This window comes from Gavialis gangeticus, unplaced genomic scaffold, assembly GCF_001723915.1.
Source record: "Gavialis gangeticus isolate Ggan-Ray unplaced genomic scaffold, GavGan_comp1, whole genome shotgun sequence".
NCBI classification, from domain to species: Eukaryota; Metazoa; Chordata; order Crocodylia; family Gavialidae; genus Gavialis; species Gavialis gangeticus.
This window is the reverse complement of record NW_017728955.1, coordinates 514,926-535,630: the sequence shown is the minus strand read 5'-3', so window position 1 is coordinate 535,630 and position 20,705 is coordinate 514,926. Positions and strand designations below refer to the sequence as shown.

The 20,705-nt window shown below is 46.0% G+C and overlaps 1 protein-coding gene across 5 annotated transcripts in view; it reads right to left on the bottom strand.

Annotated features, from left to right (window-relative positions):
• Window positions 1–1,091: 1,091 nt before the first annotated feature.
• Window positions 1,092–20,705, bottom strand: part of POLD3 (DNA polymerase delta 3, accessory subunit) — a 36,866-nt gene continuing 17,252 nt past the window's right edge. For 3 of the 5 annotated variants that reach the window (XM_019511570.1, XM_019509234.1, XM_019512332.1), the window contains exons 8-12: window positions 18,449–18,611; window positions 17,055–17,167; window positions 10,350–10,453; window positions 9,388–9,466; window positions 1,092–3,111 (exon numbers count right to left, since the gene is read on the bottom strand). In XM_019511570.1, the coding sequence (XP_019367115.1) occupies window positions 2,906–3,111; window positions 9,388–9,466; window positions 10,350–10,453; window positions 17,055–17,167; window positions 18,449–18,611 (665 nt within the window). In that variant the 3' untranslated portion in view covers window positions 1,092–2,905. The remainder of the gene's footprint in view (window positions 3,112–9,387; window positions 9,467–10,349; window positions 10,454–17,054; window positions 17,168–18,448; window positions 18,612–20,705) is intronic. The other 2 variants (XM_019509989.1, XM_019510795.1) reach the window with 2 other exon arrangements.

Here is a 20,705-nt window from a genome sequence, read left to right as displayed (position 1 = left end):
CCAAGGCCCAGTGGTTAGGGTACTTTCCTGAGAGATAGGAGGAGAGATGAGCTTGGACACTGGCAGGCTGAGAAAGGCCTAGACCCCAGGTCTCTCACTTCTTGAGAAGTGCTCTAATCACTAGGCTATCACATACAAGGTGGATGTCATCTCCTTCTCCAGCTGGGTTTTCAAAGAAAAGAACTCCCCTACCTTGGGGGTCTTCAAGAGGAGGCTAGATAGGCATCTGGCTGGCGTCATCTGAACCCATCACTCTTTCCTGCCTAGGCAGGGGGTCGGGCTCAGTGATCTGTTGAGGTCTCTTCCGATCCTAGCATCTATGAATCTATGAAAACCAAGTTCTTCTCCTGTGCCCAAAGGGATAACTCAGGTGTCCGAGTCCAGGAGACAGTTTTGGCAGCAAAGCCTGCTCTCGCACAGGTGCCCGACACTGGGCTGCAAGACGTGTCAGGTCAGTCAGGGAAGGGAGACCCAGCCCTGACCCTGGCACTTCCCAGTGGCTGTGGTAGGTGTTCCCAACCTTAGCAATCCCAGTCCAAGACACCTCGCTCTCCCCATTCGCTGTATCCAGAACACAGGCCTAACTCGTGCTTGCGCATTCCACTCCTAGTGGCGCCCATGCAGCTTGCCGAGTGTTGCCACACATTTTCCTAGAGTCACTCAGGCAAAGACCCACAAAGGGACTGACCAACAACGGTAAAAGGAAGTGGTGGTGGTGGAGCCAAGAACAAAGCCAAGAACCGGAGAATGACAGCAAACACACCAAGACGCCATTCAGAACTTACAGAGGTAACTAAGCCAGAAGATGCCCTTTTCTCCTCTAGGGTGGGAAGGGAAAAGCCAGTGCATGCATTTCCCAGCACTTCACTGCATTCAATAGAGTGCTGAAATATTAAAAGGGGCTCTCTCTGAGCACCTTCTGACTTCCCAGCTTGTGTGTGCGCCTCGTTAGTAATTCCCTCTGCATTCACCTGTTCATATCCTTTGACGGTCTCCAAGATTCCTTACACATGGTGAAATTCATCTGAATGGTCATTAGAGAAGACTGGGAAGTAACACAATTCCCCTAGAATAAGCAGCAACAAAAGGTGGCAAACATTTATAGGATTTTATTGCTTAATGGTACTCTTCAGAATATACTTCCAAAGGTAACAAGAAAGATAGAAACACTGAAGTGCTTATTTTTCTGCAAAAGATACAAAAAGTTAATACAAGGCTTCCCATTCTCTTCTAAAGGCTGCCCCCATCACCATTAAAACACATCCCAAGAATGTCAAACTGCATCCAGTTTGTGGCATCAGGCTCCATTTCTGATACCTATGGATATAGTGCCACACTTCACCCCTCCCCATTGCTAGCTTTCTTACAGTCCCCTGTGGGGGAAAGCCGGGGTGGGGAAGGGGGAGTGTTTAAAGCAATTAAATGGAGCTTCTCCGTTTTAATCCAGATCACTTAATCTTAATTTATAGACTGCTAATTGTAGTAAAACCATTCACTCTGCAGCAGAAGCAGCTGCTGAGAGCATTTGCTTTCGTTTAGGTGAAAGAGCGGGTGATTTGGGGGAGTTTGTCAGGAGGCGCGTTAAATTTCCATTGTTCAGCATCTTGATCTACCAACAGAAATGGTCTTATAGCAATGCCAGGATTAATTATAGCTTCTTTACTGATGCATCTAAAAACACCTTCAGCCTGAGCACTGAACACATTCCTTGGTTCACGCCCTCACTCTTTTACTTACCTTTATGGAAACTGGCCCCATTTGAGACACTGAACTGAGGGTGGGTTTTCAGGACATGCCAGGTGCTCATTCTGATGCACCTCAAAAGGGCCCTATTTTCCCAGCTGGGCACCCAAAAAGGTGCTTGAATTCATTAGTTGCTTTGGATAATCTAGACTTCAATACTTAGCACAATATCAGTTATGAGTTCCTTAGGGCCAATATTTTGTTATGAGGCATTCAGACAGACTATTGGAGTTAAAGAAGAAAAACAACTTCAAATTGTGCATAGTATGTGCCCACAGTATTGGAAACAAATAAAAGCCAATGAGGAAGGAGTTGCCTATTTCTCCCATGGTGCTAGCAGGTACACTGACACTGTCACAGTGACAATCCCCAAACACAATCCCCACTGAGTCACGAGGCACCCACTTGTAGAGCTGAATATCCAGTTCCTTTCCACAGGCAGCCATGGCCAACCCCCAGTTACGCTGCATCCAACTGTGTGGGAAGCCTTAATGATGTTTTTGCAAAGAGTGACAGAGCACAAGTAACGTCATGGTCTATAATTAGAAATCCAAGCACTTTACAGAGGATGTACTCAAGGAAGAAAAGATTAGGAGAATTTTATGTGTAGTACGACGTCCAATGTAAGATTAGAAGAAACAGAAATAGAAAACTATTTACCAGTCTTGGGGGGAAAATCAAGTCCGTTACATCCAGGGAAAGCTGAAGCAGATGTTCGGTATTCGTAACAGGTCCTTGGGCGCTTGCACATCACAGCTTTTAATTGTGATGAAGGTTTAGACCAATGGGGAGGAGGGGACAGAAAAAATTCAAAGCGATGTCATAAAATGACTGCTTACTTAGTCCATCTACCACTCGGGAAACAGGCTTTGGCACTGAGCACATCAAAGGCCAGGCTTAAAATAAAATAAAAATGTCAGAATGTAAACAAGTCAAGCGCCGGCCAAACATTTGTCTCCAGTTTGCTTTTAGCTGTGGCTTTCTATACAGGGTCGTAGAGATGGCTGAAAATAAGCATAACGGATACACGGGTTTTCCGGTCCGACGAGCTCACTTACATGGTAAGCAAGATACTGCACATCAGGAAAGCCTGTTGGCTGTTCTGCTCCAATGAGGACGTGACATCTCCCAGCTAACCAGGGATTGAGGGGAGAGGTTCACCTCATTTCTTCTGGAAGAAGCCCATGATGGAGACTTGTTTATTGGCTTTGCTGGCAGTGGTTGCCCCTTTCTTTGGGCCCCTCTGGTCCTCCTTGGGATCCTTCTTCACAGGCACCGTAGACTGCCTGTGCAGAGCTGCTGGCTTCGCTTTACTGAATTCCTCCTCGCTGTCAGTACAGGATTCGCTCTCATAAACCTTTTCGGTCACTGGAAAGGGAAGGCATCAGGAACAGTTTAGGTTAAACCTTTGCATTGGATCTCATGGAGGATAGCAACCTCCTGTCTACTTGGGCCCTTACAAGAACATAAGGAGGTCCGACCAACAACCATCTAGCCCAACAACCATCCCCAACTGAAGGAGTGGTTGGGATGGGCGGAAGGGGCACAATGTGAGCACAGATCCTGTGAAGGGTGCTATGAGGTATGAGCAAGGTATGAGGAGATCAGCAGATAAATTAAGCAGATAAGCACAGGCTCAGGCTTGCCCCTGCCTGGATAATCCCACACCCCACTGCCCAGCCTCTCTGCAAGGAGGTAATATACATTAGTTTTTCAAATTGGGTGCCACTCAACTCTCAGAAGCTACGCAGGGGTGCCTCAAGTCCTGTAAGGGGTTCCTGGAGTTCCAAAAGTTGGAGAACCAGATTTAGGTCCTTAAGCCATGGCCACATTCATCCACAGATCATGTGCACCACAGGCAGGTTCCCTACGTCTCTGCTGTGCAGGGGGAAATGATCATATCCATCGGAGGGGCAACAGCTCAGTTTCCATATACCATGTTTTCTCACATACAATGCACGCCTTCGCCTTTGCCAAGATCAGCCCCCCCACACAAATTGTGGTGCATGTTTGAAGTGGCAAAGCAGTTTTCTTGACTGAAGAAAGAAAACTACTGGAGAGGCTGCAGCTGTCAAGGGAGCTGCTGTGCGTGTCTGCTCAGCAAACTGAAGAGGTGGAGGTTTACATCAACCCTCCTGCAGCCACAGCTATCAGCACAAGCTACAAAGCTCAGCCCAACACAGCAAGCTGTTGGTAGTCTCTTGATGAGGCTTGTGATGCGGAAAAAACACTGTATTTACTGGAATTTATGTAAACGAGCTATTTACGGTAAAGATGTAATGGTTTGCTACTGCACTTTGCAAGGGTCTAGCCCCTATCCTTGTGTGACAGAGTAAGTCCTCCTGGAAACATAGCATCCAGGAAGTGTGTCACTGCATGAGACCGTTGGTCACACAAGGAAGTTCCTGATGCCACACTTCCTGGACACATTATGTCACGCTGTCAGCCATGATTCTGGAAAAATGGGTCTTTTTGTTGGTTTGTTTTTTTACATTCTGCCCTCCAAAAAAAATAGGTGCATGTTTTATTTGGGGGTGTGTTGTAAGTGAGAAATGATGCCTCCAATGCCTCCAACCTTTAGGGTGCCAACAATAGCAAAGACTTCGTTACAAAAAAGCCTAAGGTCAATTTGTAACAGACCTTAAGGCATCAATCTGCTCCACGTAGACCAGGAGAAGTCACCGCTGCCGTGTTTTCAGACACTGACTGCCTCCCAACTCAATAGCAAATGCTCCCACAATGACACAACTAAGGTCTTCTGTGTGGAAATGCACATTTTCCACCATTCCTTATAGATAACATGCTACTCAGACACCCTGGTTTTACCAGCTTCCAAGCACCCACAAATCTTACTGGGGGTTTTCAGACAATAAGTAAGGTTTCAACATGAAATCAGACCTCACCAGGTGCTGCAAGTGTATGGCATTTCTGAAATGCGACAAAGAGCTCCACCTCTCTATATTACAGCTTTCAGGTGGTCTCTGAGGGAAGTTCTAATAATTTAGAGAGTCGTGGACTCTAGCTACGTGGCTACTTGACTGAAGGGTAAAAATCGTAGGAATCTGAAATCAGTCATAAGGAAGGGATCCATTTAGCAACCCCACCACTGCTGTCAGTGCTGGAGGGCTGAGGTCTATAAAAAAAAACACTTACTAAAATAGATTTGGAGTCAACTTCAGTGATAGAACCAGTCAGCTGCTACACACTAATATTTTTGGTATTTTTCCAGTGAACCATTTTTCTTTCACGTCTGCCCTCTTTTCTACAGCCGTCTGAACTTCACCACTTCCAGAAAACTGGCTCTTGGTTGTATCAACACATCAAAGCAAACAAGGCCTTCTGTACAGGAGTGTGAAGAGAAATGCAGTCTAATCTCTGTGGTACTAATCCCTGCTCCTTTGTGAGACTGGATATTCAAACACATCTAGCAGCCTTAAGGAGCTATTTTATTCCTAGCTGACCCATTACGCACCTTTGCTTTTTGCACAGTGTTACTCAGCCTGAGACATTTATCCAGCTGTGTACAGCCACTTCTGGAGGGTTTGCCCTGGAGAAGGCAGCAGGCTGAAAGAGGCTGTCCATAAAGCAGAGAACCTAGCAACTGCAGATGGACCTCTGCTCTGCTGCCCTGCATTTCTGCAGCAAGCTGGTATACATTTCAATGCTGCTTTTCCAGATTCCCACAAGCAGGGATTGAAATTCTCTCTCAGGCCTGGGCCCAAGCTGAGTGCATGGACGGAAGAGTTTGTTAATCCTGAAAGCATCCTAGGTGATGTAAGCAACCAACCTTGCAAGATCAGAGTTAAACAAACCCTGGTCCTTGAGCTTTTGTGCCAAACTGCTACTTCAGTTAGGCTGCAATTTCCCCCCATCCCTGGAGTAGTGATGCTGGAGCAGCCTCAAGCATCAATGCAACAGTGTCAAAGTGTAGCAGCTTAAGGCTACCCCCTATCCTTCTGGGACCTGGGGCTCATCTACACAGAGAAGTTTTTCTGGTATAACTCACAGGGTGAATTTAAACCAATGAAATTAGACCAATATGACCCAGTGTACACATACTCTTAGGATGTAAAAAGATGTCGCCTTTGTGCTGCCATAAACCTTTTTATGGCCCAGCGCACAGATGTCCATGTCCCTTGTCATGTTGCAGATGCCCAAAATGTATAGCCATGTCATAGATGGAATGATTTTGTGGCTACTATTTTGTGGCTAACATGTTTGCTTTAAGGCAGGAGAGTTTGGGGTACCTGCACTCTCCAGCCACCCAGGGGAGGCAGTCCGCAGAAACACCTGCCTGGGTTCCACTGTTTCCAGTTCCACAAGCACATGTTGACACCCCAGTGTGGTCCCAGGACTGGGACTATCAAACAGGTGGGTCTCAGGGCTGGGTCCTCACTGGAGCTGGCTTTCCTCACTTATAAAGATGTAGCTCAGATTACTCAAGGCACATCTGCACAAGTAGAGAATGCATCACCCGCTGTCCCACAGGATCACCGGGCAAAATGATGGGCAATGTGCATTTCACCCAATGAAGTGGATCTGCTGAGCTGGGACACATCCCCATGCAGCTGATCCGCTTCATTCAGCGGTATCCATTTATATTTTATAGTCTTCATCCAACATAGGCATCTCTTTTGGTTTAGATTACATCACTTAGAAAGGATTTATGTCAAACAAAACCACCACACATTACACTGGAGGAAGACTGTCCACAGAGGAATCTACTTGTAAAACCAAACCAGCGTTATTAAGTTCCCCTGTATGAAGAAGCTCTGATATACAGAAGTATGAGCAGTTGATATAACTGACTCCATGCTATGAAGGTATGAGCTTGCTAAATCTGCAATGCCAGTGCACTTAACGCTGACTTTCTTCTGCATCTGGACAAGCCCTTCATGATAACCTCTCTGGGTAGCTTGTTCCAGTGCCTTACTATCCTAAGGGCCTGAACCTAATTGATGCCCAGTACCTACAATTCCCACCAACTTCAGTTAGACATTGCAGATGCTCAACATCGCTCAGGGCAACACCTCAAAGTATTGGACTTCTAACTGTTGACGTTTTTGGGCAGGTAGCAGCTAACATTAGGAGTTCAAGGAAGGATCTCTTTGCCCAGTTCAGGCTTATTTCAACCATTTTTTAAAAAGGGTATGAATTTCTTATTTCAGTGATTACAATGCTTTATATCAGCCCGAGAGGTCCGCAAGATATTTAACATTAAAATTACTAGGCTTGTGCCAGGAAGGGATGGAGAGAAATGAGACAACATGGTGTCAGGTAAGAGCTGGACTGCAAGCTGGTGCACATTTTTGCTTTGGCATCGCAGTCCCATCTGACTCTCTCCTTCCAACATGGAGTCTCTTCCAAATGCACTGCAAGGGGGCTGCACTCCCCCTCCATAAAACTGTTGTGGATGTTCATTGTAAACCAGAAGTCTGTATTTCACAAGAGACCATGTAAATTCATGGTTGAGGAGGTGAGGGGTGGCAACCTTCCCAGTGCCAATACATTTGGAAAAGGCTGAAGAGGGAAAGCAAAGCAGGAATAGAAGCTTTAAAAGATCATTGTGGTGAGTTCTGGAGGTGGATCTTATTAGAACACTTAGTTGTGGAGCAAAATGGGGGGATTATTTTGTTTTTTAATAATATTTTCCTTCCAAAAAAAGTCTTAGCAGTTCATCTAGAGACAGGAGTGCAACAACCCATTAATGCAACTAGGCAAATCAAAGACCGGTTTCTGGACAAACCCATTTCCCTCTGACATAAATCCAGCATGAGAGACTGATTACTGTTCTAGCCTGTTATTTAGTGTTAGAGTTTCTTTGAAAAGACATATAAAGTTCCTGGGAAACTTGCAAAGACGGGACCCATTCCTCTACTTGAGCTGTTTGAGCTCCCTAACATCTACTCAATCAAAGGAACGGGACGCACTTAGCTTCTCATCTAATTGGGCACTATGCATAATAGGCTTAATGCCACAAATGAATACCATATTTTCCCATATAAACCATGCATCTTTTCCCCTAACTAGCTGCTGGAGATTGGGGTGTGCAAAATAAGCAAAAATATAGGGAAATAGTTTCACTTTCATCAGGTAGAAGCTTAAGTGACCAAAAGTAACTCTGCATATGATCCACAAAGGGTGCACATACATAAGCCGTGTTAATATGCATTGTGGGAGTGCGCACTGCCATGCATTACCGGAGTGTGGCTACATGTGTGCGCCCTTAATGCGCATTAACTTAGGCTAATCACACCTAAATTTAACATCTGCAAGTGCAGGCATCAAATTCAGGTGTGATTAGTTAAAGGATATTAATGCACCTGTAGACATGATCTGGCACCAACTTTAGTGCCAGGTCTACCCTGCCACTGGGGGGCTGGCCTAAGCCTAGCCCCAGGCTGGCTACCTCTCCTGGTTTTAAAGTTAGTCCCAAGTGCTGGCAGCCATGTGGTTGGAGTCTGAAGCTCCCCCAGTGGCCACAAAGGCACATGGCAGAACTGGAGGAACTTGGGACTAACTTTAGTCCCAAATCCTTGCACATGTAGACACCTGTCAAAAACTGCTTAATGTGTATTACCTTAATGCACACTAAATTTAGTTGAGCTTATTTGCACATGTAGACGCATCTAAAGAGCAATAATAAGCAGGCTCAGCTTCCTAGCTGCTGCTACTAAGTTATAAGGGAAGATCTTTTTTGTTTATTCTGCCTTTCAAAAATGGTGTATATCTTATTCTGGGATATGCTTTATGCAAAAATACCTGCATCCACTTTTCCTCTTTAAAGCCCAGAGGCGATGCACAGGGGATGCACACAGGTGCATGTGCACCCCCTGCAAAAAGGACAGTCCCTGATCACCCCTCGCCGCCGCTGCTGGCGGTGTCTGCGGAAGATCCCTGCTCACCACTGCCACTGCGCTCCTGCCGCTGCTGTGCCTCCCCAGCCACCAGCTGCCTCTATAAAAAGTTACTTCCTTCTCAAAGCACTCCTGTAGGGTAGGGAAATAGTCCCAGAGGAGATACTGATTCCTTCTGTGACCTGGAGCAGAGTCACATTTCAACCAGGGATAAAATTCAGAAGTTTCTGGGTTGCCCTGCCCTGTGCTCTCCAAACCCAGAGTACAGAGAACCTCCTTTCCCCAAGAGGAAAGGTCCACACCCCAAATATGCTGTTTGCTGCTCTGACCTTGTTGACTTGTGGTACTCTGCATTTATACCAAGGTCCCACACCAGGCAGCTGTGGAATGCTCTGATTACCCAAGCCAGCCAGAAGGTACCCCTGAACCTAGCCCTGTATTAGTGCTACCTTTTAGAAGGTGGGAGTTTTTTCAAAGGGAGCGCAAGTGAAGGAAGCATTTGGGCTGGCTATTGTGGGAAGGAAACGGACGTATGAAAGAAAAATACTTAAGATGCTTTCTAATTAGCAGGATAAATCTGGTGACAATTCCACCACATTGTCTCTGGCTCCTTGCTTCAGGAGAGTGAGGGGGAAGGGGAGAGAAAACCTCAGAGCCCAGGGAAAGAAAAACAAAGGGATGTAGCGGGCATCTCCCCAAGGGTAAAACATGCAACACCACCTGGCTGACTCTCCAGTACAGTGTCCCTCCTCCCTGCTATGGTGGATGGGAAGTGAGCTAGTCTTACCCATGCAGCCTTCATCATCCAAAAATGTTTTGGATTTCAGCACACGCCTCCGCTTCCGCTTCTTGCCTCCTGTTGAAGCCTAAAGGATATGAAAGCAACATGAGAGATACGGCAGAGGGCACATACAAAGCTTTTAGGAGCATGCTGGCCAGGAGTCAAAAAACCAGAGGCCTGTGATTCAAATGAGGTCTAACTTGTTTTTAATCTGCTCTCCCCCTCCCAGCATGCCCTGTGGTCTGCCTTCTGCCAACAGCTAAGATTTCACCCCAGATCAAGACAAACCTAAGGAAAGAACATAAATTGAACAATGTAAAAATGATCCCTCCCTCCTACCCTGGGCACAGTTGTTACTGGAGTATTTGTGTAGGTCTATTGGGGTTCTGCTGCAATAAATGAACTGGGGTTACAGTGAAACTGCCCACAATCGCTCAGATCAGAGGTGCTCTAACTTGCAATAAGACACTACCTTCTCCATGACACTTGCAGTTATGGGAAAAAGTCGAGTATTTTCCACTCCAAGAGAGAGAATTCCACTACTGGCTCTGCCCATGACTCCCTGGGTCCAATCTGGACATCAGGAGTAAAAAAACCCAAAACAATAATAATAAAAGAGCAGTACTCCGCTCAAATCCAGCCTTCATTCCTGGGCTCTGTTAATTTCCACAGACATGAGAGAGACCTATTACTTTTTTCTGCCCAAAGACAGAATAGTGCAGGCCTAGAGTGACGGCTTCACAATTCAATGGGTGAGATTTTTTAAACAGGTACACTTAAGTTTTGCAGAAATGGATGTGGTGGTAAGAGGTGGTGGTTTAACGTGCTCCGACAAACTGACTCGTCTGATGGATTTGAGACGTGAACTTGACCTAACCCACAGCCTTGTTGCTAGGCTTAAGGTTAGAAAGATATTTGGAAAGTCATTAAAAAAAAGTACATCAATACCTATTGTCACCACTACTTACCTTTACCTCAGTGGATGCAGGTTCCAGCCCAGCCTTCGGTGGGGGCTCAGGAGAAGGGGTTGGAGCTCTATCCTCTTGAGATATGGAAGACGCTGGGCCATCTGCTGGGAGAAATGGACATATGGATGCCATTTGGGATAAAGTCCTGCTGTAGCCTTCTGACATTTAACACCTCACTTGTTAAGTATTTTATTAGCAAGCCCCAGTCTTACACAGGCCAGTGCAAACTCTTTCTGGTTGTGAGACTACTGTCAGGCACACATGTAACCATGACTAGGCATACGAGTAATTCAACTGTAAAACGTGGTGTATACCACGGTTCCCCATGGCTGTCAAGGAAAAGAGTATTCTTGGCACCTTCAGGCAGGGAAGTCAGGCCACTAACTTTAGGCACCAAATCAGGAACATATTGGTGTCAGTTAGTTGCTATATATTTGTTTCAGTCACTCGCCCACTAGGAGGCAAGGTGACTTGCTTAGAGGTTACATGGACATAGGAACCAGGACTCCAGACTCTGTATACTTAGATCCATGTGTGACTGGGATGAAGCTACTTACCTCTTCTCCTATTGGTATAATCGATTCTAGGCTTACCTCACATGGGTGCTATGACGGACATTGTTTATCTTGGATTTAAAAGGAGTTTCAGTGCAAGTTACTACTATTAACTCTAAAGAGAGGCACCCTGCCCTTGCTGTAATCTTTATACTAGTAGATTTCTTTATGCCATGGAACTTTTTACAGCTTTGTACCAGAGAACTAGTGGTAACACAGTCTTGTGATTCTAGATAGGGCAGAGACAGCACTGATGTCTCATGGCTTAGCCACACAAGATCAGAGAGAAATTACCAAGGCTTGCAGCACTGTGAAAGATGTGGAGGTGGCTGTGAGTAGATGGGAGGCTGCAGCGTATTGGTATGCAGGCAGAGGAGAGGGGCCTAGTTTTGTTAAACCGGCTTGGTCCCGACTTAAATGGTTCTAAAGAGTCTCCTCCAATGGAGTGATCTATTGCTGTCATTGGAGGCTTTGAACAAAGAGAGAGTGCAAATAATGTGGGGGGAAGAGAAATGCATCTGACCTATTGCTTAAGAACACTGGAACTGTTGGACCGGGGGTGCAAACCAGAGCACTTGTTTGGCATCACCGCCTCTCTGCCTCGGCTGGCTGTGGAGCAGTATTCATAGCGTAGCTGTAACACGAATGCTGGATCCATAACTACCCCAGCCGATTAGGTCAGCGCTAAGAGTTATGATTGTGCCAGGCGTGTGGCCAGCTGACCTTCGAAGGTTAAGCAGGGCTCAAGTGAAACAGCGGTTGGCTGCCAATGCTAAACAATAAATTATGTTCTTCGAACAAGGACTCAACCTCCTAACTACTGCAGCAAGCAAGACAGAAATGCACACAGCGAGTGGGAGAACATGCCTCACTATTGCACCTCCCTCCCAACAGCGGGCATCTGGCAGGAGTCACACACAAACCAGAAGCAGGTAACTAACCCTTTCTGAAAATGCCTGCTGCTAAGGAGGGACTCAGCTCACTGCTGGGTTTTGTAGGGTGAGAACCTGCAGACAGCTGAACATCTTCATGACTTACAGCAGGAGGCTGCAAACTGTGGCCCACAAGGGAGCCAGTTTGACCAACCTACAGACATTCAGTGGTGCGAGCTCTCCTCATGCTGCCATTGGGAGAAGTGGCAGCAGCGGTGGCAGCCACTGGGTCTTTCCAGCCTGCCAACCAAAAGACTCGCATGTAGAGTCTGAGCCATTCACTGAAGGCCTGCCACAGAACTAAATCTATTACTGATGGGGTTATGTAAAAGCAGGATTGAGGAGTAGGAGTGGATTCATCAGGGGATCTGAAAAAAATGTACTGGCAAAAAACATTAGCTCCTGGCCTTCCTTATGCAGAGGATGCTGAAGCTTTCTCCAATATGTTACCCTGTTTGAGCCTCCACGGCTGTTTTCAGCCTTGGCCAAAATGCAACCCCAAACCTCAGTTCCTGGCAGAGTGCTTTCCAGCTCTTCTCCCCAAGTCAGAGCATCTGTGGCTCCCATGAGTGGGGCTGGTTCCATATTCTCTCTTCTCTCTTTTCTTTCTTGCTGCAGAGAGCAAGACACAGATCAATGACTTGAAGTTACAGCAAAGTAGGCTTAGCTTGGACCTCAGGTAACCTCCTTCGCTGTTAGAGTAAGGAGCAGCGGAATAGGTGCCCAGGGGGGTTGTGGACTCTCCATCACTGGAGGTGTTCAAGACGAGGTTAGACAGCCATTGGTTGGCAATGATCTAGGCACAGCTATGCCTATCTTCTACTGTGGGCATTTCCTGTGCTTCTAGTTTTTTTCACATCCCCTGATGAAGCATCTTTGTCCCTCCTACTGCTACACTCTCAGACACACTGGGGTATTGACAGGAGCCAAGGCTGGGGATCTTGACTGGGGTGTACCAATGTACCTGGTGGGACTTAGAACTTGGAGGTTCCTAGCTAAAAGGTCTTGTCCGTATACTTAGGGGTAGACCAATTGCTGCATTTGGAGTCAGGAAGGAATTTTACCCTTTTGTCAAATTGGTACGGACTATGGGTTTTTTTTTGCCTTCCACTGTAATGTAGGGCACAGCCTCTTCCTAGGATCACTAAATATATTTTAAACAGGCTTTGCAGCAGCAGGATGTTGGCCACTGCAGTCCTGCTTTACCTCTGTAGCTTAGAGTGTGAGGTCTTGGGCTGTATCAGGGTTGACTGTGTGGATTTGCTAAATTAGACAGTGGATTTATATAGGATGTTTTGGATAGGGCTGATCCTGTCTCAGGCAGATGGCTAGCCTAGATGACTTCTAGAGGTCCCTTTCAGTTCCACTTCTCTATTTCTCTTGCATTAATTTGTTCAGGCAGCCAGGCCCCAACACTGTATTAACAGAAAATAGGTAAGAAGGGTCATCTGCTTCAACCCTGTGCTTGAAGCAGGATTTCCTCTGTCTAAACCAGGGGTGGGCAATTAATTGGGCTGAAGGGTCACTTAGGGAGTTTTAGTGAGCTGTCACGGGCCAATTCAGGAGCTTCCCACCCATTTTCACAACAGCTCACCAAAACTCCCTAAGTGGCTCCACCCCTGGCCCTAGCCTTATGCTGTCACCACCCAGCAATCCTGGGGTCTTCATGGAGATCAGCCCCGGACCCATGTGGGCAGGGCGTGCTCAGCCAGGTGGAAGGGATAGGGCTGCAGGCAGGAAGGAGGGGAGCAGGACATGTGGCTGGGGCTGGACCTGGGATCATGGAGTGGTGATAGTGTGGGGACAGGGCCTAGGGCACAGCCACACACTCTTGCCCTCAGAACTGGTGCCCATCATAAGGACATGTGGACAGCAGATCATGGCTCTGCCGCTGGCCCAAGATCCCAGCCCTGGCCCCACCTGCCAGTATGCTCCCAGATGCTGCTCCCCACCTGTCTGCAGTCCCATTCCATCTGCCCATCCAAGTGTGCCCTGCCTGAAGGGGTGCCAGCTGGTCTTCATGGAGACCCTGCCCACCCTTTTTGTCTGGCACTCCTGGTGGTGGGTGCAAGGTAGATGGGCAGTGGGGCCAGGTCCAGCAGCATCTGTAACACTAGCAGTGACAACCAGAAGCTGCCAGGAAGCGGAGTTTAGATTCTGCACCACCCCAGCCCTACTATACTCCTGGGGGGCTACAGGACCAGCTATATGCACCACAGCCTGGGCTGCTCCCTGCGCCTGGGCCAGGTGGGGCTAAAGGCGGGGCAAAATCACTTCCCGTGACTTGCATACAGCACTCCTGCTAATACACCATAGTATGTTATTAGCTATTTTGAAACATTATACTGTTGACTCATCCTCAGCTTGCAATCCACTACAATTCCCAGGACTGTTTCTGCCCTACCACAGCCTAGCCAGCTGTTCCTGAATTTGTATTTGTGCATTTAATTGTTGTATCCCAAGTGCTGTACTTTGCATTTGTCCTCACTGAATGTGGTCCAATTTGTTTCAGACCACTTTTCCAACATATCAAGGTCACTTTGAATCCTAATCCTGCCTTCTAGAATGTCTGCTGCCCTGCCCAGCTGGGTCTTATCCACAAATTGGCTACGAACCTGTTCAGTTCTATCCTCCAAGTCATTTGTGAAGATACTGAACAGTACTGGACCTAAGAAAGGCCCTTTGGGAATTCATCTTCACACCTCCTTCCAGTGTGACATTGAGCCATTGATGACTACTCTGAGCATGATTTTGCTTCCTGTACTGGAATGAACTATGCTGGTATTGGCACTTTTATACTGATATAACTACAAATACAATGGAGAGAGTCTTGCCAAGACAGCAAATCTTTCTAGTGCAGACAAGGGCTTAGCTGAACCAAGGCTAACCCAGTTACATAGACAAGGCCTAGTCTGAAAAAGGACTTATGATGACATTGTTTAGAGCAAGTATCTTTTAAACTAAATTAGAAGGAGTTTGGATTCACAAAGTACTGGAGAAAAATGTATTTTTGTTCTTATGTTAATTCATACTGAATATATACTATGTGTTATTGCTGATCACATGTTGTTCCTATCCAAATACCCCAATGAATAAAAAAAAAACCCAAAACGCGCTTTCTTGTTTTATCCTGTTATTTATAGAAGGCCCCGTGCTTAAACAGTTTTGAATCCAAAGTAATACCTAAGTGGTCTCAAGTAGCCTTTAAATTAGCAGGGCAGGGCAATGCAGGGCTAGTCTTTGAAATCAAATCATTCAGTTATTTCAATGCTGAAAAAGCAAAAACAGAAGACAAAAGAAAAAGCTGCATTTTAAAGAACAAAAGAATAATGAGTCTCATAATCTAAGAACAACTCACACCAATTAAATGATTCCTGTAACACAGGTGGATGTGACCAATTTCAGTGAACTGGAGTGGGGGATGGAAGGGAAACAGCATTATGCCAGGACTATTTACAATGCCCACAAACTACATATTCATACTGGATAGTAGGGCAGATGGACTGCTGATCTGACCTGGTGGCAATTCTTATGTTCCCAACTTAATGAAGAGAGTCTGCTGGTACCATTTTTAGAGTAAGAAAAGATAAACAGAAGATAAAAACAAAAGGAGAACAATTCAGAGCAAGTTATGGAGGCCAGGACCAGAAGAAGAGAACGTCTTCATTCTTGGGACAAATCCCAAGACAAATGAAATCCCAGGATACTGTATTCAGCAGATGATCCAAGGCAAATATTCAACAAGAGACACCAAAAGAGCTCTCCACAATGAAAAATGAGTCCGAGCACACAGCAAATATGATCCTGCGGTGCCACAGGACAAGACAGACAAAAAGAGAACTAATCAAACTGTGGGCTGCAGCTACACAGCAATGCAATGGTTTCTCTGCCAGGCTCTACTTCGAAATCAAAATAACGTATTCAGCTCTGCTCACCCTAGTTACCAGAACAATACTGACCAGATACAAAATTTTAGAGGAGCAATGAAAATCTCAAGGGACTAGTTGGGCCAATTTTACTTTTCCCATTTAGCCTATCTATTTCGTGGCAGTGCATGAAGCTGCACCTAAAATGGGCTAAAGTTAAGACACTGATGGTCATGAACAAGTGCCCCAGAGATGTACAAGTCTGTGGAACAGTTTCACAAGAGAAGTGTTGTGATGGAAGCCCAAACATTTAAACCCAGTCTGGACAGAACGGGAACAACAAAAGCAGTCCTGCCTTGGCAAGGAGATCAACAAAATGATCTAATGGGTCTGTCCCACTTCTAGCTTCAACTACAGTCCCTGTCCATTTTATGGACAATCCCGAAACACTGCACAATATACAGCAAGCAAAAAAGGATCAACTGTTCTGGACACCATTCCTTTGCCAAGATGACCTGCTGCCTGCTTTACCTTTCCCTTCTGCAGCTGCGCACTACACTGCTGGTTTCAATTATTTGTCTACAATGACCTCCAAGTTCCTTTTCCAATCAGCTTGTTGGATGCCTGCTCCATTTCACACATATTCCCTAGCTTGGTTCCTAATTTATTTTCCGGTTATCTACATTGAAAGGCATTTCTCACCTCAATTATCCAAATCCTTTGGAATCTGGCTGTGCTGTTCCTCATTTTATAGCCCCAATCCTGCAAAGCTCTGTGCGCCCTCAGTGCCTATCAAGTTCAGAGGGAGCTGAGGACAAGCAGCACCTCGCTGAACCAGGCTCTATTGTTTTGCCTCCAGTTCCTCTAATTATCCGTATTCTTGGAAGTCTTGCTTTCAGCACCGTTGGCCAAACCATTTCTATAAACAAGACAAATAATACAGATCCTAAAACTGACCCTTGGGGTACCCTATTTATGACTCACTAAATAAGCTGGTTATGATCAGTTACTACACTCAGGAGGGTGCTCCATCTTTCACAGGATATCAGAGCATCTACTTTGCACAAGTCAAAGCAAATGGCAGCCAAGGAGAGAGCCAGATCTGAGATAAATTACACAAAGACCAAAGTTATTTTGAGGCCGCAAGTTTGTACGTTGAGGTAGCTTGCAGCACAAAACAACAATAGTGCCAACAGCAGCCAACTGCGTGGATTCTGGGTCCACAAATACCTTTCAGTCTTCCAAATCATTTCCTCTGTTGTTGACTACAGCCTAAAGCAGCAACATGGTCAGAACTGAAAAAAAAAAAAGAATATCAGGTAGCCTTGACCTTTAGTAGTCATGCCCTCTTACCTTCATTGTCGCTACTGTCGGACTGAGGTTGCTTGATTCGCCGCCTCTTTTTCTTCAGATTTTCAGCCTCTTTCTCTTCCTCATTATCTGACAGATCTACCCTCTTTGCTCTGCTGCCATGAAGGAACAAACGATCAGGATCACCTTTTGTACACTTATGAAGATGACAGACAGTTATGAAGATTTCAAGGAAATTAAATACCTCAATACAACTCCACAACACACACGAGGTTAAGCAGACGTACACACATGTACATGTGCATACTTCCCCCCTCACACCTTTTTTTTAAAGCACATCCTTTTCACCCAGTCCTGCTTCTTTGTTCGCTGGGGATTTCTTTACCAGCCCTCCAGATCAGCATGAACAGGGCTTTGCTTGGTGGGGCACCTACCTTGGTCAAGGGGGTACCTGGCAAGAAAGTATGTTTAATCTTGTCACTACAACACAGCCTTCTAAAAACTAATGTCCCCAACAGAATCCCTCAGAAGTTCTTTTGATAGACTTCTTGCCACTGACTATGAGGTAGTGTCTCAGATTCCTGGAGCCATTTTTAAAGACTACTGGAAAAAAAATAAAATAGCTTCTTTCTTCTTTTTAGTACTGGCGAGACATTCCAGACTAACAACCCTGGAGGCTGTAGATCTTTACACATTCATAGAACAGGTATGACCAAGTAGCCTTCCCTATACCGCACTGCCAACATGCAGTTTCCCAATTCTTGGCTTCTTGGAGGAGACCATCAACAAGGAGGCTAGTTAGCACCGGCTGTGATGGTGGTCTGTGTAATGTGCATATCAATTCAGCAGAAAACCAAGCGAGACCACCAATTAATAGGCTACCAAACAACTATCGAGCTGTAATGATTTTTGGTCTCTGTCAGTTTGGGTTGGATTGAAAACACAGGACTGCACTTAATTTTACTTGGAACATCAGCCCCAAGTAAATCAGTGTCTTATGAAGCAGAAATACATCAGCTGTACCAACTCCAGAACTCCATGTGCTGAAAACTGTCTGTACATATAAAATTGGGAATATAAATCCATACTGCCATGCAGAGGGTTTGCCAGCCCCCAAGTCACCCCTACCACATTGGTCTCATGATTCACCAAGTTTGTTCAGTGGGGCACCAACATAATAGAAAGACTGCTTCATAGAATGCCACCACTCCTGATCCACATCCCATCCCATCCGCAACTATATAATGGTCATGTAGCATCTATAGCAATTGCCTTTATTCCAAAGACACACTAGGAAAGAATTTTAATGTAGTTTTAGCTGCTTTCAGTGCAACTTTGGTAGCTGGAAATAAGAACTTGAGCCAGCACCATGTGATCAGGGACTCTGCATGTTGTCAGCAAACAGCTCAATTACACACTGAGAATTACTGCTGTACCTTTTTCTGTCCTTCTTCTGAATTTTAACAGGCTCTGTTTTCTTCCCAGGTTTGTCCACTGTTGTAGCGGGTGGCAATTTTGGTTCTGCTGCAGGAACTGAAGGCTTGGTTACTTCTTTTTCTTCTTTTGCCTGTTCAGACTCAGAGCTGGCTTTGAGTTTATCTGTGAATAATATTAGCAAAAGGAAGCATGTACATGGATTAATCAGCACGGACTGCAAAGAACACAAGTATGCACAAGCAATGAACAACAACACTGCAAGTGAAGCAGCAGGCACAAGCCCCTCCATTGCTCTAGTCTGGTGGTACTCAACCTGGGGTCTATGGAGACCCAAGCTCTGGCCCCTGGAGCCATGTCATCAGCCTGCAGGACTGGGCTCAAAAACTGGAAGCAGGGGAATGGTGGTGGCATTCATTTGTTATCCATTGCCGCACATTTTCTGGACTCATGGAAAGCACTGTGGGCAGCATAATATGGCCCTGGGGCCTAGACTGTATTGGCACCAGGCCAGATCTGGGCATGCAGTGTTGGGCCAGTTCATGGCCAGATCCGGGCACACAGGGTCATGCAAGCATGTAGCCAGATCCAGCATGAGGGGCTGGGCCAATGCACTGGATCACACCGGTGGACCAACTCCACACAGGATGAAGCCTGCAGACCAAGTTGGTGCCTCTTATCCAGCCCAGGCATAAGCACCTCCACTCTAGTCAAATCTTCAATGTTTTCATCTGAACTAGGTTCATCCTTAGTACACAGCTACCCAAGTCCAAGCTCTGGTCGGGCACGAGCCAACACAGAGATAGCAGAACCTGAGCTGAGGAAAAGCAGACCACACTGTGTGTAATTGCCATACGGTGATACAGCAGCCAACAATTGTTACAGACTGGAAAGGGCATCTTGGGCCATCAATTCTGGTCCCTCGTGTTCATAAGCAATCATTTACTTAAGGAATACCAAAAAGTACCACTTCAAACCCTCACACACAACTACAGGCCACTGCAGTCATTACTGTACCACCCAAGAGCCCTGGACAAGGACCAGAACCCTGGTGTGCTGGGTGCTTTACAAACACAAAAAGGTGGCCTTTTCCTCAAAGCTCCTATACTCCAAAAGCAGGACAAGAAACAATAAATGGATTTATGCCAAAGGGGTTGTGGAAGGAAACAGTGAGACAGTGTTAGTCAGCTTGATAAAGTGGTCTCAGAACATCAACACCCTTGACTTTGCCTTAAATCAACACACTGCCTTAAATGCGCAATGTTCAGATGTGCAAAGAAACAAATCCAGTTGGACTCTACAGTTGAGTATCTCAGGAAAGAATAAGTATTCACCTATGGAATCAACAATTCCCTGTGCACAACAGCATCGAAGCTGCCACCAGGCTTAACAACATGGTCTGTCTGGGACTCTTTCCTTGGTTCATCCTGAATCAGGATGCTTCATCCACCAGGGTTTCAAGCAAAATGAATATCTTAGGTACTGTATAACAAGACCATGAATGGCAGAAGCCTTATTAGGACCAGTGGCAAAGGACTCAACCTTCACTCATCTCTGTCAGAGACTTGAAATGAGGCTAGGGGAGACTTCTGATGCAGCTAAGTCCTCCTCCTAGAACCAGCCCCATACTCCTTTTCTACCCACCTGAACATCCACATTTCTGGCGATGTTGCTCCCAAGTATCCTTGATAGAGTATATCCACAGGAGACCTGTACTAAAGGAACATGGTGCATACCATGGCACATTTTGTGCTTTATTTTGGCTCCCCTGATTTTTAGAACTTGTTTATTTTCACTGAATCATAGAAGAGTCAGGCTTGAAGGGACCAGAGGCCATCTAGTCTAACCCTCCGCCTGAGGCAGGATCACCCCTATGCAAACCATCCTACAGCAATCCATAATATAACCTATTAGCCAAATGACAGTCAACCCCAATACAACCACAAGGCATAACATCCTATCCTGCCACAGGTAAAGAAGGGGAACAATGCAGCCAGTGTCCTACTGTTGCAAGGATCATTAGAAAATGCTTGAGAGATTTAAAGAATATGAGCGATCGTGGTGCTTGGGCCAGGTGCCAGATGATTGGAAGGTAGCAAATGTGGTCCCCATCTTCAAGAAGGGGAAGAGGGAGGACCCGGGTAACTATAGGCCCGTCAGTCTTACCTCAATCCTGGGGAAACTCTTTGAGAAGATCATCAAGGAGCACATTTGTGAGGGGCCGGCATCAGAAATGATGCTCAGGGGCAATCAGCATGG